Source organism: Pyrus communis, chromosome 11 (genome assembly GCF_041283825.1).
Source record: "Pyrus communis isolate YQ-2024b chromosome 11, ASM4128382v1, whole genome shotgun sequence".
Classification (NCBI taxonomy): domain Eukaryota; kingdom Viridiplantae; phylum Streptophyta; class Magnoliopsida; order Rosales; family Rosaceae; genus Pyrus; species Pyrus communis.
This window is the reverse complement of record NC_142575.1, coordinates 11284677-11312127: the sequence shown is the minus strand read 5'-3', so window position 1 is coordinate 11312127 and position 27451 is coordinate 11284677. Positions and strand designations below refer to the sequence as shown.

At 35.9% G+C, this 27451-nt stretch overlaps 3 protein-coding genes across 5 annotated transcripts; 2 read left to right on the top strand and 1 right to left on the bottom strand.

The window, feature by feature from the left end:
* Positions 1-3443: 3443 nt before the first annotated feature.
* On the top strand, positions 3444-12651 carry LOC137742769 (beta-glucosidase 11). 3 transcript variants are annotated; one of them, XM_068482718.2, is made up of 13 exons: positions 3444-3868; positions 4122-4185; positions 9324-9379; positions 9572-9647; positions 9753-9824; positions 9937-10024; positions 10115-10370; positions 10802-10917; positions 11032-11252; positions 11411-11439; positions 11533-11620; positions 11781-11871; positions 12234-12651. In XM_068482718.2, the coding sequence occupies exons 1-13, from the start codon at positions 3734-3736 to the stop codon at positions 12463-12465; spliced, it is 1524 nt and encodes a 507-aa protein (XP_068338819.2). In that variant the 5' UTR covers positions 3444-3733; the 3' UTR covers positions 12466-12651. The 3 variants fall into 3 exon arrangements, with proteins under 3 accessions (XP_068338819.2, XP_088536733.1, XP_088536734.1); XM_088680607.1 differs by lacking the exon at positions 9324-9379 and having other exon boundaries at positions 3684-3868; XM_088680608.1 differs by lacking the exons at positions 3444-3868; positions 4122-4185 and adding an exon at positions 5842-5969.
* A 561-nt stretch (positions 12652-13212) lies between these two features.
* Positions 13213-14759, bottom strand: LOC137743043 (uncharacterized). The gene is made up of 2 exons (XM_088680254.1): positions 14222-14759; positions 13213-13784 (listed from the first exon to the last, which is right to left on the bottom strand). The coding sequence occupies exons 1-2, from the start codon at positions 14757-14759 to the stop codon at positions 13213-13215; spliced, it is 1110 nt and encodes a 369-aa protein (XP_088536380.1).
* A 1556-nt stretch (positions 14760-16315) lies between these two features.
* On the top strand, positions 16316-26380 carry LOC137742770 (beta-glucosidase 11). The gene is made up of 13 exons (XM_068482719.2): positions 16316-16596; positions 16818-16881; positions 22935-22990; positions 23182-23257; positions 23363-23434; positions 23555-23642; positions 23736-23991; positions 24301-24416; positions 24529-24749; positions 25127-25155; positions 25247-25334; positions 25719-25809; positions 25985-26380. Exons 1-13 carry the CDS (start codon positions 16474-16476, stop codon positions 26214-26216), a joined length of 1512 nt encoding a protein of 503 aa, XP_068338820.2. The 5' UTR covers positions 16316-16473; the 3' UTR covers positions 26217-26380.
* Positions 26381-27451: the final 1071 nt, after the last annotated feature.

The following is a 27451-nucleotide window of genomic DNA, read 5'->3' as shown; positions in this document are numbered from 1 at the left end:
AATGATGCTTCATGGACATGGTTTCTAACAAAATTGAGAGGTGCCATGTTTTGTATTTGATCGGCATAGGAGGATTGGTAAAGCTATGTGTTAGGGGACCTTTAGGTCGAAGTGGACTTGGGCTTTGAGAACGTCCTTTTGTTTTCCTTGGTTCAGTTCGTACCAAGTCCCGGAATATCTCGAAAGAATTAGCATATCTTAGGAAATATCTCGGTTGAATCAATGACTCGAAGATAACATGATTAAGCAAATAATGGCTTGCTCAAGTGAGACATGGAGTGGAAGCTAGAAGTTTATCAGTTTAGCATAAGAAAGATATTTGGCATGGTTGCAATGTGTTCTAGGCATAACCTGGGTTTCATAGGTTAGTAACAAAGTTTACAATAGCTAGAATACTCAGAAGGAGGTTATGGAAAATACTAAGGTTGCAGAGTGATGTCTTCTAGATTTCTTTGGCTCTCTATGTTATGTTGGGGGATTATGTTCCTTTCTCTAAAGTTCTTGACCTATATTTGTAGTTGAATGATTCATTTTCAATGAATCTCTAGTTATGGCTTATTTCTTTCTCTTCTTTCTCCCTAGAGTTTCCGCTACCCTCTATTTTGGTGCAAGATGGCTAGGCACTGCCAACCTATGAAACATACATCATGCCTCCTTCTCAAGACGCTACTTTCCTGGGTCAGTTCTCCACTGACGTTACTTTTGGTAGCGTGTAATGGCTTTCGTGCTTGAAATGCTACGTGAGCTAGGAAGTGAAAGTCAACCTCTCTTTATTAAATGCTTGCTTTGCTAGGGGTTTCACGAGTTGGATCCTTTCTAATTAGATTGGTTAGCTTACTGGGGAAAGAGGTAAGCTAAATCTGTTCTCTCTCAATGCTTGCCTATGTAGGCTACAAAAGTTATGGGCTTTAATCTTTGGGCCCCCAAGCAGCCCAAAGTCCTCAATAATCTTAACTCCACATAGGCCCAATAGACTCTTGTAACCATCCACACCACATTCACTTGACAAGCCCTGATCGAGCATGAGACTTGGGCTTATCTTAGTGTGACAAATAGACATGGGCATGACGTACATAAAATATTCGACTTAATTACCGTAGCATGGCATGGTTGTGAATATTCCTTCCTTGATCCCATACCCTTGCATGTTTTTAGGTTTGACTCGGGACTCTCATGGCAATTGGGCTTCGAGGCTTGATTGGGCTTGTTCATGACATTTTTGGACCTCAACACTATGCAAAAGCTGAAGGGAAATATTGAGATTAATAGTGGGATTTATAGTGACTAGCATGCATATACAATTCTAAATTTATATATATATAAGCAACGGAAGCATATTATCACATATTATCAAAGCTATAGTCATGCAAATCCCCTTCTAGAAGCATAGGTTCATATATGATGCATCAAACAAAATATTGAAGAACAAAGTGAAGGTTGACTTTTATACCTCTTGATCTAGACTTTAGACCAATGATGGACCACCGCCAAGCTCTTAGTTCTTGGAACTCCTTGAGTCTAGCCTCCCTCCTTGTTTCCTCCACCTTGATAGATTTGGAACTCCTTTGATTCTCCTCTAGTCTCCAAAGAGAAGACCTCTAAAGATCCACACCCACTAGTGTAGTGAGATGGACGTTGGAATAACCAAAAGGAGAAGAGATGATTAGCTATTTCCCTTCTTGGTGGCCGGCCTTATCTGTATAGAGAGAGGGAGAGAGATAAACTTATTTTTCTCTTGTTGAAAAGAACACACAAAAGCCCTAATGAAACTTTTTTATTAAACTCCCTTTATAAAGGAAAAAGAAGTAAGTCAACTAATTGACTATTTTTCTCTCTTCTTTCCTCATCTTTGGCCGGCCACTTAGTGTTGGTTTGGACTTTGGGTTTTTATCATTTCAAGTCATCCTATGCTTGAATAAAAAGACCCAATGGGCCCGAATGAACCCGAACTTTTCTTTAAGCCCGAAACGATCTTTCATCGCTTTTATGATTTCTTTAGACTTTCTAATTAATCATAGTACTTAATTAATCCAATCAATTAATTCCATCATCCTTTAGTTGCCTCACCACAAGAGTGTATCGGTGTACAATCGTTTTAGGTTCTAATTAACGAGGTAGTGAGGTGATTGGTACCAATCCAATTTATTAGAATTTATCCAATTACTTAGTGAATTAAAACTTACTTTTAATTCTCCTTTTTCTTCTTTGATGACTACTTAATTAATCTAGACCCACAAGCCATGAGTGACATCTAACCATATATCATGGCTACCCAAGTATTGTAGAATTTGGTCAGAGAACCTATTCAGTTGGAATTATAATGTAATTCAATCATTCTCTAATACAATACTCACAATCACATTACTAGGGTGTGGATACTTAATGTCAAACCCCTAATGTGATTATACCAAGTTATATGATTCAATTGAGTCGTATAGGAACACCTTCCATCATTATGCTCGATAGTTCGGCCAAAGATTCCCGAATCATATCTTAGAGTATTCTTCCTCTCATAACGAGGATTAGAGATCCCTTATTGATCATTCACATGCATCTGAGAATAAATCATTGACCCCAACAATGCATAGAACACATCCAAGATGAGATGTGGTCATGTCTCATTATCAAATGATCAACAAAGTATCCCCAAGACAACTATGATGTCCCAGGTCAAAGGATTACTTACATTATTCCAACCAGTAGAGTTACTAGCTTGACATGTGAGTAGACCTCCATGCAAGTATTCTCGTTTGATTGTGTTCAATGAACTCATTCCCTTAATGAGCACCTACATACTTGTCTTAGTGTCACTATACGAATGACTTGAGACTTTCCATCCTTCCCATTTGAAGGGGACATAGTATGTACTGGTCTATGTATTGTCAGTGTCCCTCTGACAATCCTATGACCATGAACCTTTTGGACATTATGGTTATATGAAGAAGGTTTCTGCAGTCTAACATCATTAGATTACTTCTTCTATAGATCCCTTGTCCATGGATTCACTATTTTGGACGTATATTGTATATTGAGATAGTCCTAATGAGTGGCTTTGCCTTTTACTGTATTAGAGTTATCTATACATATAAACATTATCCTGAAAGGTTTCTTCCAAAGATTGACTTTCAGGGCATATCTCCAACAAAAGCTTTCAGAGGCAAATTATATATTTCACGCCAAACTTGCAAGAATCTAATTGGACTCCATTTCAGGGCATGATTGCAAATAATTAAGTCATTAAGGATGTATTAGTACTTTTATATTAACTTTTGGTTATAATTATAATAAATTAAAAAGAGTGGTTATAATTCTATAAAGTCCAAAAAATTTGGTTATTTTTCTAACTTTTCCATAGAGAATGCAATTATTATCTTTTAGTTTTTCTATTGATAAATAAACTAATATCTATAATTATGGTCCTCATTAATCCCAAGCTCAAATCCAAGTCTAATGTGGAACGGCAACTTTTCCACGGACCTCCTCATTCGTCAATGGTGAAGTTCATTTCAGCGTCGCCATCTGTCTGTGTTTCTTCTTGTTGGCTATTTCGAACCAATCATACAAGACTTGGAATCAACTCAACAACTATACAAAAGAAAAGACAACAAAGGAGGATTTGGAGTCTACCAGTCGCTCTAAAGTGCGGATAACAAATTAAAGGGTGTCCGCTCAAATCTCTTTGTAACTTTTGCCCTTTGAAACTCCTTCCCTCCTGAGTTCTTGCCGCGGACTTATGTTATTACTCATGTTGAGAGTTTCATTTTTTCTGTGTTTTCTTCTCATAAAGCTTTCTTTATGCGCTGATAAATATAGCAGAGATGACTTCCCTCCAGGCTTCGTGTTTGGTGCTTCCTCCTCTGCTTATCAGGTTCTTCTTATGTATACATGGATTCATATATGTGCATACATACATGCATGAAAATGTATGGGATAATAATAATTTTAATTAGATATATCTTAGTATCTTACAATAATATAAGCCCCTATATATATGGTTTTGTATGTATTACTAGTCCTACGCTTCAATTGAAAAAAATAAAAATACAAAAAATAAAAAAAATAAAAAGAAGAGAAGAAACTGATGGAATGGGGTTGGTTCAAAACTAATTCTACATGAATAGGTGGAAGGTGCTGCAGACCAAGACGGAAGGACCCCAAGCATCTTGGACACATATGCCCAGGCCGGTTAGCTTCTACTACTTTTATATCACTTTTTCATTATAGGGTAATGCAAGGGAGACAATTTGCAAATTAAATGATGTTTCACCAATAGAAATGAGCACGTTTATTAATGCTTAAGTAATAAACCAATAATCAAATTCTATGTTCTTTAGTTTCTAAAATTTAGTTTCTTTAGCATTACCCTTTCCATATAATATTAGGGATTTATTTATCGTGATTTGGAATATGGTGGAATATTTGGGTTTTTCAATCATTAAATATTTATTAAAAAATATAAAACTAAGATTTAACAGTTTAAAAATTTAGAGTATCTCTTACTCTGAAACAAGATCAAATTTTTTGTTAATTATTTACGGTCTTCATTTCTTGTTTACAACTTGTGAAAGGTGAACACTTGGTTTAGCATATTGAGGCTACGTGCTGATAATTATATTAGAATAATGCTATTTAAACGCATAAAGTTAATACAGGTAGCTCTCACATACAACTATAAGATCCTCCTATTAGAGAGTTAGCTAGTAAGTGTGCCAATTTAGTGTATCCAAATAGAATTGGTTAGGTTTGAGTATTGCAACTTTATGATGCTAGGTGAACAATTTTAGATTTAAACAATTGTACTACTTACAGATCGCACTAAGATTATATATATACCAAAATCACTTCTAGAGCATTTGGTAAAAGTTTAAAAAAGTGTTGTTACCAAAAAAAAAAAAAAAAAAGTTTTAAAAAGTGTTCTTTTGAGTTAAATAAAAACCATTGATAGAGAAATACATTTGGAAATAAGAATATCACTAAGGGCCTCTACTGCAACCTTTAAAATACCAAAGTCACCAATGTGCAAATTTATTTGAGAAACTAATATGTAAATCTTTTTCTGAAGAAACTGTTGGCGTTTAAACAACATTGCAGATATTTTAGAATGGAAGAAATAATTTTTGGAATTTTTTATTTATTATTAGTTATGTATTGTGAGTCATTGGATTATAGTCCATGTGCAATGCTTCACTTAATTGATGTATTGGTGAGTCATAACTCATGACAAGTGTAATCACCTCATAGGGTAGATTGTTTGGAATGGTTTATTGATGTAAGAGAGAGAGATGCTCTCCTCACTCTTATGTCTAACGATCATATACACACTTTGTGTGAAGCTTAGAATGAAAAATTGGTTTTCCCTTCCTATCTGAGGTCCCATTCTCTCGTTGAAGAACTTCCAAGAATCTAAATCTTTCATAATCCTTCATTTTCCTTCATTTCTCATATTTCAAAAACAAAAATTAAACTCTAACATGGTCTCAGAGCCATGTTCAATCGTCTAAACTTAGCATGAATTTGTGCCTTCTCATTGCGGTGAGACTCGAATCGAATTGAGTTTCACTAGAGCTGATTTGAGCTTCGAAAAATTCTGGCTTTCTTGATTTCAAGTCTAATATGGTTGGATCGAGTAGAGCTGAGCTTTCGCGTGCCAATTTTCAGTGGTGAAAACTATGAGTTCCGGAGAATCCATATGAGGATTATACTTAAGTCCAATGGACTCTTGGCTTTCATTGAAAAAGGATTTGAAGTACCAGATTCAAAGAAGGAGAATGAGAAACTCACTGAAGAAGCAAAGAAAATCGATCCCATTGTTGCAGAGAAAGCTTCAAGGAACGAGATCTTGATGAGAGATGCAAGAGCTCTTGGTTTGATCTAAGGAGCTATTTCAAATCAACTATACCCCAAGATTTTAAGAAACCTCGAAGGGAGCTTGGGGTATCCTGCAACAAGAATTCAAAGTAGATAAACAAGTAAGGAATGTAAAACCTCAAGATTTTGAATATACTCGAATGCTTGATGATGAATCCTTGTCTGTTTACCTTACTAGATTGTTTGATCTATTAAATCAAAAGAAAAGTTATGGAGAGGAATTGTCCAGGCAATGAATTGTGCAGAAATTGTTAATTAGCTTGCCTAGGAGTTATGATTCCATTTGCTCAATAATTGAACACTCAAAGGGTTTTGATACCCTTGAGGTTTACTAAGTTATAGCATTTTTAAAAATATTTGAGCAATGTTTGGATAGGCATGCTGAAAACAAAATTGAGAGAGCATTAACTAGTTTAAGTATTGCTTCCAAGCAATCCAAACGTCATGGATTCACTGGACATCAGAAGTTTAAGAAGGATTGGAAAAGAGAGGGAAAGAAGTGGGATAACAAGCCAAACTTTGGTTCAAAGCAAAATGTGGAGGACACAAGCAAAACTCCCTGCAAACATTGTGATAAACTATGCTATTGAAAATGTTGGTTTGAAGGTAAACCCAAGTGCACAATTTGTGGGAAGTTTGGTCATATCCCAAGATATTGAAATGGAAACAAAGGAATGTAGAAGGTGAATTATGCCAATCAACTTCAATAGATAGGATTCTACATGGGTAATGCTATGGCTGAGGTGAAGGTGAACAACTCTTGGTACATCTACAGTGGATGTAGCAATCATATGACAAATGAAAGGCTTCTGATTAATTTGCAAAGAAACGTCTCTTCCAAGGTGAAAATGGGAATTAGAGAGATTGTAAATGTTGCTGGAAAAGGTACACCAGTGATTGAAAAAAAGCTTGGCAGGAAGTAATATTGGTTCCTAGTTTAGAAGAAAACCTTCTTAGTCTTGATCAAATGATGGAGCATAGATATTTGCTATTTGGATGAGGTGTTGTCAATGTGTTTGATAGTTTCTCATTGCAAAATTTAGTAGTCAAGGTGAAAATGACTAGGAATAGATGTTTCACATTGATAATGATGCCAACAGATCAAGTCATATTGGGAGTTAGTATAACTCATTGTTCTCAAACTTGGCTCAAGAGATTGAGGCACCTGAATGATAGTAGTCTCAGGCTGCTTTAAGAACAATAAATGGTGCATGGGTTGCCACACTTGGAGGAATCTAATGGTGTATGTGAAGGTTGTATGAGTGGGAAGCAACATAGAAATGCTTCCCCAACTGAGTTCACTTGGAGAGCTAAGTTTCCTCTAGAATTAGTTCACACCGACATCTATGAGCCAATACATGTTGAATCAAATTTTGGGTGTAGGTTGAATTAAATTCTGGAAACAACTATTTTCTGCCATTCATATATGACTATACAAGAATGATTTGGGTGTATTTTTTGAGATACAAGTCACGTGCCTCTGAATGCTTCCAGAAATTTAAGGCAATGACAGAATTGCAGTGTAGTCACAAACTAAAATGCCTAAGAAGTGGTAGAGATGGAGAGTTGATGTCTATACAAGTGAAATTCTACAATGAGTCAGGAATACAAAAATAGTTGATAATGGCGTACACTCCACAACAAAATGGAGTGGTTGAAATGAAAAATAGAACTGTGGTGGAAATGGTCAAATCAATGATGCACGGGAAAGATCTTCAATATCAATTTTGGGCAGATGAAGTGAACATTGTTGTTTATCTTCTCAAAAAGTGTCCCACAAAGGCACTAGACATGATGACTCCATTTGAAGCTTATAATGGCAGGAAACTAGGAATTGCTCATCTCAAGATTTTTGGTTCTCTGCGCTATATGCACATTCCTTTGAGCATGAGACATAAACTAGAGAGAAACAGTCACAAATGTATATTTGTTGGCTATAGCATAAGTGAGCAGGGCTATAGATTGCACAATCCAATTACCAATGAGGTCATTTTATCAAGAGATGTAGCATTTGTTGATTCCTCATTGAATACTCCACATCTCTAATTGCTATTACCTAGAATTATGTCTTCCATACAAATGTATATTTGTTGGCTACATCACATGTGAGCAGGGCTATAAATTGTATAATCTAATTACCAAAAAGGTCATTTTATCAAGGGATGTAACATTTGTTGATTCCTCATTGAATACTCCACATCTCTTATTGCTATTACCAAGAACTATATCTTCCATCAGAACACTAGGCACATTGACAAGAAGTTCCACTTCAATCGAGAGGCTATACAACAATAATATATTGAATTAGAGTACTGTAAAACTGAAGAGCAGATGGTTGATATCCTTACTAAAGTATTGCCAAAGCATTGATTTGTTTACTTAAGGGAAGTGCTTAGAGTGAAATCTACAAAGAGTTTAGAAAGGGCATTGATGTTTAAACCGCATTACAGATTTCTTAGAATAGAAGAAATAAGTTTTATTTTGTTAGTTGATGTATTGTGAGCCAATGGGTCATAGTCCATGTGCATCACTTAATTGATGTATTTGTGAGTCATAACTCATTACAAGTGTAACACCTCATGGGCTAGATTGTTTTGAATGGTTAGAATTTGTTGATATAAAAGCGAGAGAGATGCTCTCCTCACTCTATGTCTAATGCGAGAGAGATGCTCTCCTCACTCTATGTCTAACGGTCATATTGCTCACACACTTTGTTTGAAGCATAGAATGAAAAATTTGTTTTCCTTTCCTCTCTGAGCACTCATTCTCTCTAGGAAGAACTCAGAAGAATCCAAATCCTTCATTTTCATTCATTTCTTAGATTTCAAAAACAACAATCAAACTCCAACAGAAACACTAACAAGTGAGCCTTAGTTAACTTCCATTGAGCGACAAATGGCCCTCTACCACGGTGGTGGAGATGAGTGTTGTCTTTGCCCCATGGCGTGGTTCAAACCCTGTTAGCTCCCTAATCTAACAAATCTATCGTTTAACAAAAACAAAAACAAAAAAACTTCCATAGAGCGCCTATGTTCGAGTCAACAAATTTTTTATAGGAGGAAAGCATTTGAGTGCTAATATAAGTAAAATTGAAGTTGAAAATAGGGGAAGAATAATCAAGGAAATTAGGGAGGAGAACAAAAATTCGACACTTACAAGTAAAATGTTAATCACAATTGGAATTTGACTATTGAAAACTATTGACAAGCTTGATTTACTGATCAGATATAATTTTCTTAGTAATTTGGAAACCAGGTGACATTTCTTATCATTGTGAACTAAGTAAAAAGAACGCATGTTTATTTCGACTCATTGAGGATTAAACAATTGATCATTGTCAATTAGAACCAACTAATCAATAATTGAATTAGATACCGTTTACTGTTTGAATTTGCACGTTAACTTACATGTATCGAGAGCTTTACTAGCTCACTGCTTTAGTCCTAAATCTTCAGGTCATTTTGATGGAGCTACGGGAGATGTAGCGTGTGATCAGTATCACAAATATAAGGTCTATACTCGGCACAATCTAGTTCAATTTTTGTTTAGACCATTCAGAACTAGTAGCTTTTTGTGTTGTAGAAATCAATATCATACCAATTAGGAATATGCTGATGTTATTAGATACGTATGCATCATATATATCATGGATTATAGTTCAAATACGGTTTATTCTTGACCAAGTTTATTCATATCATTTCAGGAAGATGTCCAACTAATGGTGGATACTGGTTTGGAGGCATATAGATTTTCCATCTCATGGTCAAGACTTATCCCAAGTATGTATGATCATCGAATTGTAACTCAGATTAAACAAAACAAGCAAAGATGTCTTGTTCTTAGTTTTTCATGCACTTGATCAATATTCGGCTTGTTTCTCTTAGATGGAAGAGGACCTATTAATCCAAAGGGTGTCCAATATTACAACAATCTTATTGATGAACTAATCAGCCATGGTAACAATCTATCATACCACAGTTTCCTTGCTTATACTATCAGTAATTGAGTAGCTATAGAGATCTACATTTCCTAGTGTTGATAATAAATTAAGTTGTTTGTTTAAACCAGGAATCGAACCACATGTTACTTTACACCATAGTGATCTCCCACAGGCACTTGAAGATGAGTATGGAGGATGGGTTAGTCGGAAAATTGTGTAAGTTCCTAACTTTTATTGGTGAGTTTTAAATGGGAGATGCAGAAATGGGATTTGAGATGATCATATGGAACAATTTTGTGGATGCAGAAAAGACTTCACCGCATATGCAGATGTGTGCTTCAAAAATTTTGGGGATAGAGTTTTGCATTGGACTACTATGAATGAGCCTAATGCTTTTGTACTTGTGGGGTACGATCTTGGATTTCTTCCACCACAACGATGTTCAGCTCCATTTGGTGTCAACTGTTCTAGGGGTAACTCCTCAACAGAACCGTACATGGCAACTCATAATATCTTGTTATCTCATGCATCAGCTGCTAGATTGTACAAGAAAGTATACAAGGTAATTGTCAAACTTGTCACTGTCGGACTTCAAAAATTCTTATCTTTGTGATAATTTAATAATATACAATCAACTTATTAAGTCTTCGATCCGTCCTTAGAAACTTAGTACTCTTGATAAGTTTGACGTCTCACAAATTAAGAGACAAAAATTAGAGACAAAAAGAGCAAATTAAGAAGAAAGAAAACTACTATTTCTTTTGTACTAACTCTGCAATATTTGTTCCAACTCCCTTTGTACTAATTCTTTGTAGTGCTAGCCAACATGAACAAACAATAAGCCCAAAGAAAATAAAACTTAAAAACTACAAAAATAAGAATCAAGACTACTAGTAACAATATATGTAACACATAAGTTTCTTAATAAAATTAGACTTTTAATGAAAAAAAAAATATAGGCCAATCAGTGTGATAACTTTTCGGCATATACAGGACAGGCAGCATGGATATATAGGAATCAACATTTATGGCTTTTGGTTTGTTCCTTTAACAAAAACTAGTGAAGATGAACTTGCTACCCAAAGAGCCATGGACTTCTATTTTGGTTGGTAAGTCAGATGTTGGGCACTCATCCCTCTTCATCCATATATATTTCTTACTTGTCCGAAACTTGATGCCATTTTAGGTACCTGTAATTCCCATGAGTCTATTTCGTTTTTTAGGTTTTTGAATCCCTTGGTGTTTGGAGATTACCCTGATGTAATGAAAAAGATTGCAGGCTCTAGACTTCCTGTTTTTACTAGTCTCGAGTCCCGAAGTGTCATGGGTTCATTTGACTTCATTGGAGTGAATCATTATTCCACATTCCACGTCAAGGACTACACCAGCATTTTAAAGATGGAAATCAGAGACTATACGGCAGACTCAGCAGTACTGATGTTGGGTAAGTTTTTTCTTATATGTATGTATGTAGTGAAATTCTCTCAATTGTCTGCCCTTGTTATGACCGATGTGTCAATAAAATGTCAACATTTCGTCGATCATATCTAGATATACCTATAATTCTTGGAGCTTACAAAAAACTTTGAATTGCATTCGCAGCACTGCAAAATGATACGTCACCATTTGAGGTAAAAGCTTGAACACAAAATATAAAGTGGTGTAGGTTCAGTACTACTTATGGGTTCAATTTTAGAGCACTATTGATCGCTTGTTTGAATCAGTTTCCAATAACTCCCTGGGGCCTTCAAGGACTGTTGGAATATGTCAAGCAAAATTTTGGAAATCCTCCTTTATATATCCATGAAAATGGTCTCTCTCTCTCTCTCTCTCTCTCTCTCTCTCTCTCTCTCTCTCTCTCTCTCTGGTTTAACTTTGCCCTCTGCATGCAATAGTTGGTATTAGCTGCTTTATCATTTTCCTTTTTATCTGTATCATCATCTGAAAATAAAAAACTGGCCCTATATATTAGGTCAATCGACTCGACGTAATTCCTCATTGGAGGACTGGCCGAGGGTGAAATATTTGGACGGATACATCCAATCTTTGCTTGCAGCTGTAAGGTATATATATACAATTTATTTTGATCTCTCGATTGCAAAGCTAACTGCACAAGTCCAAATGAAAGTGTGTAAGAAAAGTGTTTAGGGCAATTAGCTAAAATGATTCGCTTTTGACATTTTGGTTGCTGTAATGATTGAAATTGAATGTCTCTAACATATCGATCATCTATTGAGGATACAACGATAATATAATGGCGACAGACTAAAAACAGATCATTTCAATAACCAAATATCAAAAGTGAATCATAGTCAAAAGCCCGTGTATATATATGTAAATATGGGAGCCTACAAGATATCACAGTGGAAGTACTAGTAATTATAATACTTCTAAATTACTAATTCATCCTATATGATTTTGGAAGGAATGGATCAAACGCAAAAGGTTATTTTGTATGGTCCTTCTTGGATTCCATTGAGTTGTTAGACGGCTATAAATCAAGCTACGGCCTATACTACGTGGATTTGGAAGACCCTGATTTAAAAAGACAACCTAAACTCTCTGCTCATTGGTACTCTCATTTTCTGAAGAGAAAAATTGTCATCAGCTTTGATGAATTTCTTACATCCATTTCCAACGGTTACTACATTCAGTAGATTTCATTATACACCTTACATTCCGATGCAATGTTTGCATTCCCTTTTAAATTATTAAAGTTATTATGTCACAATCACTTTTTTTTTTTTTTTTTCCTTTTTTGTTGGAAATGTGATAGTGAATTCAAGCATTTTATTTATGAATATTTTTTTTTTTGTCACATGTTAAATAAGTATTCAAGGTCACTTATTCGCTTTACTGTTAGATTTGATATCAAGAGTTAAGATTAAAACATTAATATATCCATTGATTCTTTACCCTTAATATCAAATGCAATGATAGGTGAGCATTCTTAGCTCACCTAGTGACTACGAGAACATTTTTGTTTAATTTATACACATAAATATGGCTTTTATGGACAAATCAATACTACACTACATCTTAATAGAACACTATTTTTTTGACAAAAAATTAAGGAAAATACTATTATACTCTTTCATGCATAATTGAAAGAAAATATTAGAAAGAAAAATCATGTGCCTTAAAGTAATCCGGACAAAAAAAAAATTTGCTTTTTTGTCCTCACCCACATATTATGAAAGGATAGTTTGCCAAAAAGGGCCTCAATAAAAAACTTTACCGGTGATTTCAACCTGGTCGAAGGAAAAAGAGTGTTACACACAAAACAACTTAACTATAGTTAGCTATCCTCATAAAGCATTAAAGTTACATCAACGTGAACTAAGGTTGCGATGAGAACTCTCCTCAATCAAGATGTCAGCAAGCATATCTGGTGGGGTCTCAGCCTAGATCGACTCCCCTGTTCCTCGCAAACCCGCCCGAGCCAAACGATGGGCAGCACCGTTCCCCTCACGTCGAATGAAGTTTGTCATTGCATGAACAAAACTTCGCAGGAGAACACGATTATCATTGACGATAGGACCCAAAATGGAGTGATCATCACCCTCCCCATTCATTGCCGCAAGGGTCAAGCTGGAATCCCCTTCGAAAAGATCCCCGAGCTGCATGAAACTATTTACTGAGCAAGTTGCCAAGAGCTCTGCTTGCAGCGCCGAACCGACGTCTTCCTCAACAGCTGCAAGACCCGCCAAAAATTCGCCTCTACAATTGCGAATAATCACCCCAACGCCACCTTCCCTCGATCTCTCATCCCAAGCACCATCGAAGTTACACTTTAAGAAACATGTGTCAGGAGGAGACCACTTTTGTATGGTTTGCATCGATACCATTTTGCTAGGGGAGTGATGGTGCCTAAAAGCAAGCATCCATTCCTCGGCTCTCAAGGCCACATCATGCGGATGAGTGATTGTACCTTTCCACAAAAGATCATTACGAGCTCTCCAAATGCTCCATATAGCTGTCAACACCAAGCCAAAAGTCAACTTGGAGGAATCATGAGCATTGAGCAAGCTTAGTTACCCAATCTCTGAAACATACTCATGAATTATCTCGGCCTCTAATGCCCAAACTCGCGAACCATACTGCCATTGAGCAATCTCTTAACACATATTCGACAGTTTTTGGCTGCCCGGAGCAAAACAAACACTTTGTTTACTTGGCAATACGTTTTCTAGCAAGTTTTGTCCCAGTAGGTAGAGAATCCAAGCACCCCCGCCAAACACATATTTTTACCTTACAGGAACACAGACATTACATAGTCCCTTCCAGATTAACGAATCTTGAGAATTCGAACCCGACGTTCTAGCATCCACCTCTCTCTTTGCCAAGTAATAAGCACCTTCACTGAGAAAAAAACATTCCGTTCGTAATGCCAAACTTGTCTATCAGATATACGTCGAATACTGAAAGGGATGCTCTGAATAACTTCCACTTCTTCTAAGCTAAACAATCGATGAAGCAGGTTTTTGTCCCAAATTCGTGTCCCATCCAAAAACAAACTCTCCACCGTAGCCTCAAGGAGTTGCGGAAATTGAGGGGGAGTGAAAACTTTGAAAGAATTCTCTTTCGGCAACCAATTATCGCCCCAAACTTTTATACACGAACCATCTCCCACTTGCCAACTTAGACCTTTAGAGATCACTGGATGAATGGTTGCAATACTACGCCATACAAACGATGTGTTTATCTTCACCGATGCGTTCAAGAAATCTGTGGAAGGAAAGTACCGTGCTTTGAAAAGAGTGAAAGATAACGAATGAGGCTGCATGATAAATCTCCACGACTGTTTCGCAAGAAGAGCGATGTTAAAAGCATAGAGATCTCTGAAACCCAAAACCCCTTCCTCTTTTGATTTACATAAGGTTCGCCAGTTCACCCAATAAATTTTGCGCTTCCCGGGTTCTCCTCTCCACCAAAACTTGGCTATCATCATATTCCTCACAAAAAGATTTTGGAAGAAGAAAACACTGCATAGTATATATACATTGGTAATGCCTAAGCCACGGTCTTAACTAGCAATTCTTTTCCTGCACTACTCAAAAGGCCTCCACGCCACCCCTGCAGTTTTTTTCCATAAAGATTTAATTAAATGCATTGATTAATCATGAGAAGAAAAAAAAATGTGGCACGATTTTAGAGAGAAACAAACATCGCTTTAGGTTAGGGAGCAAAAACGGACTCTTTTGAAAATGGGGCATTGGGCTCATCCCAATGAAGAATGTAAGTATTATTTTTTAATTTTTCTATTGATAAATAAATTAATATTTATAATTATGGTCCTAATCTCAAGCTCAAATCCAAGTCTAATCTGGAATGGATTCAGCAGAAAATCCTGCTTACATCCAATTCCGATGAGACACGTGTCTAAACTTTAATTAAAAAAATCAAAACTTGAACCTATGTTCAACCAGAATTAGATGTAAACAGGAAGTGCTTCTGAATTTTCAACAGCGAAATCCAGTTCTTCTGGAACGGGAACTTTTCCACCGACCTCCTCATTCGCGAATGGTGAAGTTCTCTCAACCTCGCAATCTGTCGGACAATACTTGGGTACTGATCCGTCAGTACCCAATTTTACTCACTTCCTGCATGGTCCAATAACAATAATGATTTTCTTATCATGTTTTTATATCATAATTATATACCATCTTAGATGATACCTGATGTGAATATCTACATCATCTAAATTAATTAGTATTTAATTTTAAAATGTTGTCTAACTCATCTGACACCTAAGATGATAAAAAAATATGACATAAAATTATGGTAAGAATAACATTACTGGTGCAATAATTTAAAACTTTGATATCATTATAACCAAACATCCAATTTTTTCTTTAAACCCATGAACAAACAGAAACCTTCTTCCTCCACCTCCCTCTGAATCCGTGAGAACAAGACAACCTTCTCCCTCCATCTCCCATGCTATCTAGATTGGCTTCTTCTTCAGCCCCAGCCACCCTCCTCCAAGCTTCCATTCGTTGATATCATTTTTTTATCCCTCATCCAAGCGTCGACTCCACATCGCTTTGCGATCGCAGTGAGATTACAGCGATGAAATCTACGGCGGCGACTTTAAACTCGAACCCATATCTCAGAATTTTGCAGCGGCGTGGTGGTGAAGCGGCTTGGCGATTGAGGTTGCGCTCGACCTGAGTACGGAGGACGAGTTTGGTGCAGCCCTGGGCTTGGAGCTCGCGGACGATGGATGATCCGACGGGGCCACGGTGGTCGGTTGACACTTATGGATGGGGTGTCTGCTTATCTTCTTGGGAGAGAGAAGATGAGTGTCTGGATAGTGAAGAAGAGGAAATTTGGAGCGTTTGGTTAATAATAAAAAATAGCTTAAAGTACCAGCTGGTTCAATATTATTGGTCCACCTCAAAAAGTCAGTATGCTGCGTCCCGACCGGTCAGCACCCAAGTATTATCCCAATCTGTCTGTGTATTCCGAACCACTCATACAAGACTAGGAGTCTACTCAATAACCACACAATAGAAAAGATAATAAAGAAAGATCTGGAGTCTACGATTTGCTCTAAAGTGCGGATAACAAATTAAAGGGCGTCCACTCAAATCTCTTTGTAACTTTTGCCTTTTGAAACTCCTTCCCTTCTGAGTTCTTGCTGCGGGCTTGTGTTATTACTCATGCTGAGAGTTTCATTTTTTCTGTGTTTTCTTCTCATAAGGCTTTCTTTATGCGCTGATAAATATAGCAGAGATGACTTCCCTCCAGGCTTCGTGTTTGGTGCTTCCTCCTCTGCTTATCAGGTTCTTCTTCTTATGCATACATGTATTCATATATGTCCATACATACATACATACATACAAGTTGTATGTATGTATGGGTTAATAAGATATAATTAGTTAGATATATTGGCCAATAATATAAGCCTCTATATATGCTTTTGTATATATTACTAGTAGTGCTACGCATCAATTGGAATAAAAAATAAAAAAGTGATGGTTCGAAACTAATTCTACATGAATAGGTGGAAGGTGCTGCAGACCAAGACGGAAGGACCGCAAGCATCTTGGACACATATACTCATGCTGGTTAGCTTCCACTATTTTTATATCACACTTTCCATATAATATTATGGATTTTTTATCTTGTTCCGGAGTATGGTGGGATACTTCAAAATTTTTAATTATTAAATCTTTGTCCAAAAACACAAAATCAAGAACTAACGGTTCATAAGTCTAGAGTGGTTAATTATTTACTGTTTTCATTATTTACTATTTTTACTTATTTACTGTTTTCATTTCTAATTTATAACTTGTGAAAGGTGAAGACCTGATTTTCCTTATGGAGTAGGATTCTTTCCTTTCCTATTCTCATCCTCTTCTCTTCCCTCCTCTCACACTTTGTTTTTTTTGTCTTATTGTTTTTATAAAGAAATCAATATAAGATGTTAACGTGGTTTAACCGTAACTATTCAAGTAGAAGGGAAGGGAAGAGGAGGAGATAATCCTCTTCCTTTGCTTATTGAGGCTATGTGTGATTAACTAGATTAGAATAATGATATTTAAACACATAAAATTAGCATAGGTGGATCTCACAGTAAACTATACGATCCACCTACTAGAGAGTTAGTTAGCAAGTGTGAATGTAGTGCATCCAAATAGAGTTGATTAGGTTAGAGTATTGCAACTTTAGGATGTTGTATTGAATTGAACAGTTTTAGATTTAAACAAAGAAAAACTAATGAAAAGGGTTTGAAAACTTTAAGTTTTAATCAAAATGACAAAATAAAGGTGTAAGTGAATGTACCAGGAGTGACTTTCTAGGCTAAAAATATCCTTAACGTTAAAAGTAAACAGTACCAGAAATGTTTCATTAAGACTCCCTTTAAACAATTGTACTACGGGATAGTCCGTAGTTAGAGTACAGACATCTTTTCACATGATTAGTTTAGGTTAGTTGAAAATTGTTATATAACTAGAGGTTACAGTCTATTTGAGAGTGATTAAGGTTTTACCAAACTCACTTCCATATCATTTGGCAAAAAAAAAAAAAAATGTTTTCTTTAATTTGAAAATAAGAAAATCACCAAGGGCTTCTACCAACTTTTAAAATACCAAAATCACTAATGTGTAATTATTTTTTTTGAGAAACTAATGTGTAAATTTCTTCTAAACGAGTCAATAAATTTGTCATATGAGGCGAAGCATTTAGTGCTAATCTAAGTAAAATGAGTGTTGAAAATAGGGGCAGAATAATCAACGAAATTAGGGGGAACACAAACCCAACACTTGCAAGTAAAATGTTAATTGGATTTGGAATTTGACTATTGAAAACTATTGACAAGCTTGATTTACTGATCGAATGTGATTTTCTCAGTAATTTGGAAACCAGGTGACATTTCTTATCATTGTGAACTAAGTAAAAAGTGTTAAAGAGTATGAGAATATTTGATAAGCTTCTATTAAAGCTTGATGAAGGTTTGAGAAAATTAGAAAATGGCAGAGAGAATTTCAGAGAAGGATGATGGAATTGATTGCAATATTCCTCACAACAAACATATGAGGTTGTTACCGTTATACATGGAATAGGAAGGGAGATCCTTCACTTATAAAAAACAAACTAAATCTCAGCCCTTAATTGCTATCACCTTCTGAGATGATTCCATCACTTAAGCTAGATACAAGCAAGGACAGCCACATGAACTATGATCCAACGACTCTAGTTTAAACATGAAACAAATATTAAACTAAAGGTTTGAATTCCTTTTTTGTCTCCAAGTCTCAGCTGAAGGGTTATATGCCAACACTCCCTTCTAATCCTTTAGTTGACTTGACTCCCAGAAGCTCTTTTAAATAGGCAAATCAACCTTTAGGCAAAGCTTTAGTAAGAATGTCTGCAGTTTGCTCATCTATCTTGCAGTACACAGTTCAATCTCCTTGGCTTGAATTGCTTCTCGGATGAAATGAAACTTTCTGTTGACATATCTTGTCTTTTGGTGAAAGACAGAATTTGTTTTTTCCTTTTCAAAGGCAATTCCAAAATCAATTGTTCCTTGAATGTATCTCAACACCCTCTTTGTTGTTCCCATATGCTTCTTAGTAGGATTATGCATGAATCTTGCCAGTAAGCTTGCTACAAACATTATATCTGGTCTGGTTGTTGTCAGTTGGCTCCCCACTAGTTTTCTATATTCACCCACGTTTCCAACTTCACTACCATCAACCTTGCTTAGTTTCTCAGTCACAACAACTGGAGTAGCAACAGTTTTATAGTCTTTTAACCCAAATTTCTTAATCAACTTCTCTGCATACTTCTTTTGATGTATGAAAATGTTTTTCTCAGTTTGTAGTACACCCATTCTAAGGAAACAATGTAACAAACCCAAATCTGAGTCCTCGCTTGTTTTAACATACAAGGTTACCTAACTTGAACTTTTCTTGAAGCTTGCATTGTTGAAGTAGGCATCTAACTCATCATACCAAGCCTTTGGTGCCTACTTCAAACCATACAATGCCTTGTTCAGTTTATACACCTTAGTCTCTTCATTTTCTTTCACAAAACCCTATACTTGCTCAACATACACTTCCTCCTTCAGAACTCCATTGAGAAAGGCTGATTTCACATCCAGTTGGTACAAACTTCATTTCTTTTGTGCAGCAAGTGCAATCAAGGTTCTTATGGTATCCAATTTTTCCACAGGAGAAAAAGTCTCATTGTAGTCAATTCCAGGCTTTTGTGAGTAGCCTTTAGCCATTAATCTAGCCTTATTCTTCTGCACTGTACCATCGAAATTGAGTTTGGTTTTATAGACCCATTTGACACCAATGATTCTCTTATCAAATGGTCTTTCAATTAGCTGCCATGTATTGTTCTTATCTATCATTTCTAATTCAGCTTTCATTGCAGTCTTCCATGAGTCATCATTGGCTGCATCATCATAACTTTCAGGTTCAACAATGCACATATTGCACTGAGCCACGATTTCATTTACACTTTTTCACTTCTGAGTTGTATCATCATATACTTGAGGTTTTTCAGTCATACTTTCACTTTGAGAAGTAGTGCATTGATCAGATTGAGCACACTTACCAATGTCACAGATCTCAGTAGCATTTTGATGATAAATGAGAACTGAAAATCTTGCTTCATTGTTTGTAGTGCAGTTCCAATCCCAAGAAGCATTCTCAGCAAATGTTACATCTCTTGATAGAATGACCTTCTTTGAAATCGGATCAAATAATCTGTACCCCTTTTCACTAGCACCATAGCCTACAAAGATACATTTATGATTGTTTTCTTCCAACTTTTGTTAGAGATTAGAAGGGATGTGCACTTAGCTAAGAGAGCCAGAGATCTTCAAGTGAGCTGTCCCTGGTTTTCTGGTACTATATGCCTCAAATAGAGTTATTTTTCCCAAAGCTTTGGAAGGACATATGTTAAGCAAGTAAATAGCAGTGTTCACTGCTTCTGCCTAAATCACATATGAAAGATTCTTCTCATGCATCACTGACTTTGCCATTTCCACCACAGTTCTATTCTTCCTCTCTGACACTCCATTTTGCTAGGGAGTGTAGGCCATAGTCAACTGTCCCTGGATTCTTAAAGCACTGCAATACTTAGCAAATTCTGCAGAAAAGAATTCTCCTCCTCTATCACTTCTGAAACATTTCACCTTATAAGCACATTGTAATTCTGTCATTGCCTTGAACTTTTTAAAACACTCAAGTGCACCTGACTTATATCTCAGAAAGTACACCCATGTCATTCTAGTGCAGTTATATGTGAACAACAGAAAATATTTATTTCCAGAATGAGAATCAACCTACATTGGTCCATAGATATCTGTGTGGATCAATTCCCTATGTTGTTTTCCCATCATGCAACCTTCATATACACTAGTTGACATTTCCAAATAGGGTAATCCATGCAACATCTCTTGTTCTTCAAGTAATCTGAGACTTCTCTCATTCAAGTAGCCCAATCTCTTATGCCATACCTGAGAGCAATGTTACGCTTGCTCTTAGCACAAACTGATTTGCAGGCATCATTGTCAATGCAAAGCATCTATTACTGGTCATTTGCACTCTAACCACTAGATTGTCCAGTGACCATCCATCAAATACATTCACAACATCTCCTCCAAACACCAAGTAATAACCATGTTCCATCATTTGACCTACATTAAGAATATTTTCTTCAAGTGTAGGTACCAACATAACTTATTGAATATGTTTTCTTCTTAACTTGGTTTCAATTACCAAGGTTCCGTTTCCTTCAACTTTGACAATTTCTCAAGTGCCCATTTTCACCTTTGAAGACAAATTTCTCTATATATTCACAAGCAATCTCTCATCACCTGTTATGTGGTTGCTACAACCACTATCAATATACTGGGAATTATTCACTATCACATATGTCACAGCATTGCAGGCATCGAACAGTGATCATGTTTCCCCTATTTGCCTTGCATAATTAGCCTTTTGTATTGCTTTGTTTTCATGATAATCTTCTACAGCATGACCTGGTTTACCCCAACATGTGCACTTTGGTTTACCTTTATACCATCATTCCCCATAGTGAAACCTATCACACAATTTGCAATCAGGGACTCCTTAAGCATTGTTTTGTCTAGGAGCAAAATTAGGCATATGATCCCAATTTCTCTAAGCATTGTTTTGTCTAAGAGCAAAGTTAGGCATGTGATCCCAATTTCTCCCTCTTGGTTTCCAATTCTTTTGAAACGTATGATTTCTAGAGAATCCACCACTTTTAGGACCCTTAGTTGCAACATTTAGGCTAGCAAATGCTCTCTTAGTAAAGGTTTCAGCATGTACATCAAGTCTTTGCTCAAATCCCTTGAACCTCAAGGGTTTCGAGATTCTTAGAATGCTCAATCACATATTAAATTGCATCATATGTCTTAGGAAGACTAATTAACAATTTCTGCACATTTCTCTCCCTAGATAATTCATCTTCATAGCTTCTCATTTGATTAGTAATGTCAATTAATCTAGCAAGATGAACAGATAGAGATTCATTTTCCTTCATACGAGTATACTCAAAATCTCTATGTAACCCTTGGAATTTTACATTTCTTACTTGTTTGTCTCCTTTGAATTCACTCTTCAAGACATCCCAAGCTCATTTGGATGTTTCTTCATTCACAATTTTGGGGAAGATTTGATCCGAGACTCTTCCTTGGATCATTCCAAGCGCATGAGCATCTTTCATCAAGGTCTCACCGAATGACACTAACTCCATTGTTTCCTTCTTCGTTTCATCGAGCACAGCCTTAGTATCCTTCAGATCTGGAGATTTAAACCCATTTTCCACCAACTCCCATAGACCATACAATTTCAATATAGTCGTCATACAAATCCTCCAAAACTCGTAGTTTTCTCCACTGAAAACTGGAGCAATAAGCTCAGCGGTACTTGATCCAACCATGTTAGACTTTGGATTCAAGAGATTGCAAAGTTTCCAGATTTGATTTGAGCTTAAAATGCAGCTCAATCACATACATGTAATTTTCACAGATTTCATGCCCAGTTTAGACGATGCTACCTGGCTCTGAGGCCATGCTGAAGTATGGAAATATCTGATAAGCTTCTATGAAAGCTTGATGAAGGTCTGAGAAAATCAGAAAATGGCAGAGAGAATTTCAAATAAGGATGATGGAATTGATTGCAATATTCCTCACAACAAACATGTGAGGTTGTTACCGTTATACATGGAAGACGAAGGGAGATCCTTCACTCATAAAAAAACAAACTAAATCTCAGCCCTTAATTGCTATCACCCTATGAGATGATGCCACTTGTTATATTCTATCACTTAAGCTAGATACAAGCAAGGATAGCCATATGGACTATGATCCAACGACTCTAGTTTAAACATGAAACAAATATTAAACTAAAGGTTTGAATTCTTTCTTTGCCTCCAAGTCTCAGCTGAAGGGTTATACACCAACAAAAACAATGCATGTTTATGTTAACTCGTTGAGGGTTAAACAATTGATCATTATCACTTAAAACCAACTAAACCATAATTGAATTAGACATTGTTCATTGTTTGAGCTTGCACAATCACTTACATGTATCAAGATCTTTATTAATTCACTGCTTTACTCCCAAAATTTCAGGTAAATATGATGGAGCTACTGGAGATGTAGCGTGTGATCAGTATCACAAATACAAGGTCTATACTCTGCAAGATCCAGTTCAATTTTTGTTTAGACGATTTAGGACTAGTAGTTCTTTTGTATTGCAGAAATCAATATCATACTAATTAGAAATATGTTGCTGTTGTTTTATACTACGCATCATTATATCATGGATTATAGTTAGAGTATGGTTTATGCGTGATCAAGTTCATTTAAACCATTTCAGGAAGATGTCCAACTAATGGTGGATATTGGTTTGGAGGCATATAGATTTTCCATCTCATGGTCCAGACTTATCCCACGTATGCATGATCAACGAATTGTAACTCAAATTAAACAAAAGAAGTAATGATTTATTGATCTTAGCTTTTGACGCACTTAATCAATATTCGGTTTTTTTCTCTCAGATGGAAGAGGACCTGTCAATCCAAAGGGTGTACAATATTACAACAATCTTATTGATGAACTGATCAGCCATGGTAACAATCTATCTAAATTATGAACCACAGTTTCCTTGCTTATATTATCAATAATTGAGTAGCTATAGAGATCAACAAATCCTAATGTTGATAATAAATTAATTTGTTTGTTTAAACCAGGAATCGAACCACATGTTACTTTACACCACAGTGATCTCCCGCAGGCACTTGATGATGAGTATGGAGGATGGGTAAGTCGAAAAATTGTGTAAGTTCCTAACTTTTATTGGTGAGTTTTAACTGGGACATGCAGAAATGGGGAATCCATGATGATAGTGGTGAAACACTTTTGTGGATGCAGAAAAGACTTCACTGCATATGCAGATGCGTGCTTCAAAAATTTCGGGGATAGAGTTTTGTATTGGACTACTATGAATGAGCCTAATGTTTTTATACTTGGGGGTTATGACATTGGATTTCTTCCACCACAACGATGTTCAACTCCATTTGGTGTCAATTGTTCTAGGGGTAATTCCTCAACAGAGCCATACATGGCAGCTCATTATACCTTGTTAGCTCATGCATCAGCTGCTAGATTGTACAAGAAAATGTACCAGGTAATTTTAAAACTCTTCCCTATCCAGGGCTTCAAGAACTTTTATCATTGTGATAATTAGTAATACACAATAAAAACACTCATAAGTTAGATGCACGTCTCACAAATTCCCTTAAAATATGATTTATCAAACTCATAAAACAAAATACCAACACCTCCTTCTATTTATAGCAAGTTGTATATCAATACCAGTATTAATGTAACATGAGGTTCCAATACTAGTAATAATGTAACATGAGGTTCCTATATAAACTTAGACTTTTCATGAAAAAATATATAGGTTGATCAGAGAAATTTTTGAGATATGCAGGACAAGCAGCATGGATATATAGGAATCAATGTTTTTGCCTATTGGTTTGTTCCTCTAACAAAAACTATTGAAGATGAACTTGCTACCCAAAGAGCCATGGACTTCTATTTTGGTTGGTAAGTCAGATGTTGAGCACTCATCTTTTCATCTATATATATTTTTCACTTGTCCAAAACATAATGCCGTTTTAGCTACCTGTAATTCCAATGTGTCTGTTTCCTTTTGTAGGGTTTTGAATCCCTTGGTGTTTGGAGATTACCCTGATGTAATGAAAAAGATAGTAGGCTCTAGAATTCCTGTTTTTACTAGTCTTGAGTCCCAAAGTGTCAGGGGTTCATTTGACTTCATTGGATTGAATTATTATAACACATTAAACATCAAGGACAACTCCAGCACTCTAAAGATGGAAGCCAGAGACTTTATGGCAGACTCAGCAGTAAAGATATCTCGTAAGTTTTTTCTTGTACATATATGTATGTAGTGAAATTCTTTCTGCATGATGTATGCTCCTTAGTTTAATGACCGATGTGTCCATAACATGTCATTAATAAGTCGATAAAATGTGTGAAAAGATAATTGACAGGTAGAGGAAATGTTGGAATTGCTTGCTTTCATTCATCAACGTATACAAGTTTTATAATACGTTATCAACAAGAGTCCTATACATGGTAAATTACAAAGAGAATATTGTAAGATAATTACTGATACATTGTACAATGGACTCATGTCTAACACCTAGCTTGTGAACTTATGAGAGTTTATTCTTGTTTAGATGCTTAGCTGCAATCCTTTGAGCTTACAAAAGTTTGTTTAATTGCATTCGCAGCACTGGAAAATGGTACAACAACATTTGAGGTAAAATCTTGAACATAATATAAAGTAGAACCGGCTCAATACTACTTATGGATTAATTTCAGAGCACTAGTGATCGTGTTGTTTGAATCAGTTTCCAATGACTCCCTGGGGCCTGCAAGAACTGTTGGAATATATCAAGGAAAATTATGGCAATCCTCCTATATATATCCACGAAAATGGTATCTCTATCTCTCTCTCTCGTGTTTTTTGTTGCGTGGATAGTATCTCTGTGCATCATCCATGTCGATGTGGTGATTTTTTTTTTTCTGTAAATGGATAGTACAGGGTTTAAAAATTAACCCAAGCAGTGCTATTTGAATGTGTAGTGTTATATAACATGATAGGGAAATGTCGATATATAGAGGGAGCTTCAATTAAGAGACTGTCAAATAAGTTTTATTTAAGATTTCCCCATATCTACGGACCATGCATGTGTTGCGCGTATTTTGCTTCAAACTTTACATTATATTTCCTGGTACTAGAGCTTAACTTTTGGCTCTTTCCATGCACTAGTTTGCATTAGCTGCTTATCATTTTCCTTCTTTATCTGTATTAAACATTAGGTCAACGGACTCGACGCAATTCATCTTTGGAGGACTGGGGGCGGGTAAAATATTTGCAAGGGCACATCCAATCTTTGCTTGAAGCTATAAGGTATATATGGTTTATCTTGTGACCTCTCCATGTTGCAAAGCTAACTGGACGAGTCCAAATGAAAATGTTTAATGCAAGTGTTTATGTAAATATAGGGATAGTCAAACTAGCTATATTTTTCACCATAGGAAAATACTACGTCCAAAATACTAATTATCCTGTGTTACTTTGGAAGGAATGGATCAAACTCAAGAGGTTATTTCACATGGTCCTTCTTGGATTCTCTTGAGCTGTTAGACGGCTATGAATCGAGCTACGGCCTTTACTATGTGGATTTGGAAGACCCTGATTTGAAAAGACAACCTAAACTCTCTGCTCATTGGTACTCTAATTTTCTAAAGAGAAAAAATGTCATCAACTTTGATGAAGTTCTTACATCCATTTCCAATGGTTACGACATTCAGTAGATTTCATTATACAGAGTTATATTCTAAAATGCATATGTTTACATTCCCATAAGTTTTGTTATAATTCTTAAGTTATGTAACCTTCACTTCTTTTTTACTTTCTTTGGAAATGTAAACGCCACTTGAAGTATTTTAAATATCTATTAGTCTTGTTCTCTTGTTAATCGGGTGACTAGGAATTTATGATCATGTATCCTTGGATTTGATATCAAGGGTTAAGATTAAAACATTAAAATGCTTCTTTGATCCAAGTTTCCATTAGGCATTTTAAAACAATGCCTATGTAGATTTTGACAGATATCAACAATGTCATAACATCTGATGAAAGATATCGATACCATGCCTTGACACTTATCGAGTGTAAATAGATATCAACAATCTAAAGTTGTCAGTATCTATCAATATGCACGTAACATAGGGCAAAAAATGACGAATTCTAACAACTCGACGAAATGCCTCATTCAAGATACCAAAGAATAAATTACGCGATGCGCATGCTATTTCGGTCTTTAAATAATGTAAACAATTTACATTGCAATTTCATGATATTAGAATTTTGAATCCGCCACTACTTTATCCACTAATTTTTCTTTAAGACATGACATACTCTCACTTCAGAGAGATTGAATATTCAGAATGAATTTAAGTTTTTTTTTCTTTTGGAAACTAATGAATTTAAAGTTTGAGAAACTACCAAATAACCCCTTTGACTGTCGGATTAAGTATTCAATTTTTTTTTTTTTTTGTTAAACGATAAATTTATTAGATTAGACGTTAAGCTAGAGAGCTGACAGAGTTTGAACTCAAACTGTGGTGATGAAGAGGGCCACTTGCTCAAAAAAAAAAAATTTAGGTTAAATAATGAAAGTAGTTACCCAAAAAAATTTTAATATTCGATTTTTAGAGAAGTAAAAACAAAAGCTGAAAACTAAAAATGGTTATCAAATGGTAAATTGTTGATTCAATTCCAGTGGCATATGTTATTCCTTGGCCAACGTCCAAGATGGTATCCAATGCGGTTAAGCACGTTGTTGTGCATACAGACAAGGAGGAGAGAGACAGTGATAAAGAAATGATCGGATATAGAGCAAGTTTTGGGGTCACAACTGTGGGAAAAATATCATGTAATCCATCACATCGTCAGAATGCAGCTCAACAAGAATAAATTTGCGTAATTCTGAAATGCTTTTTTAGCCAAATGGTTCTTGACATCTGCATAATATATAATTTTTGTT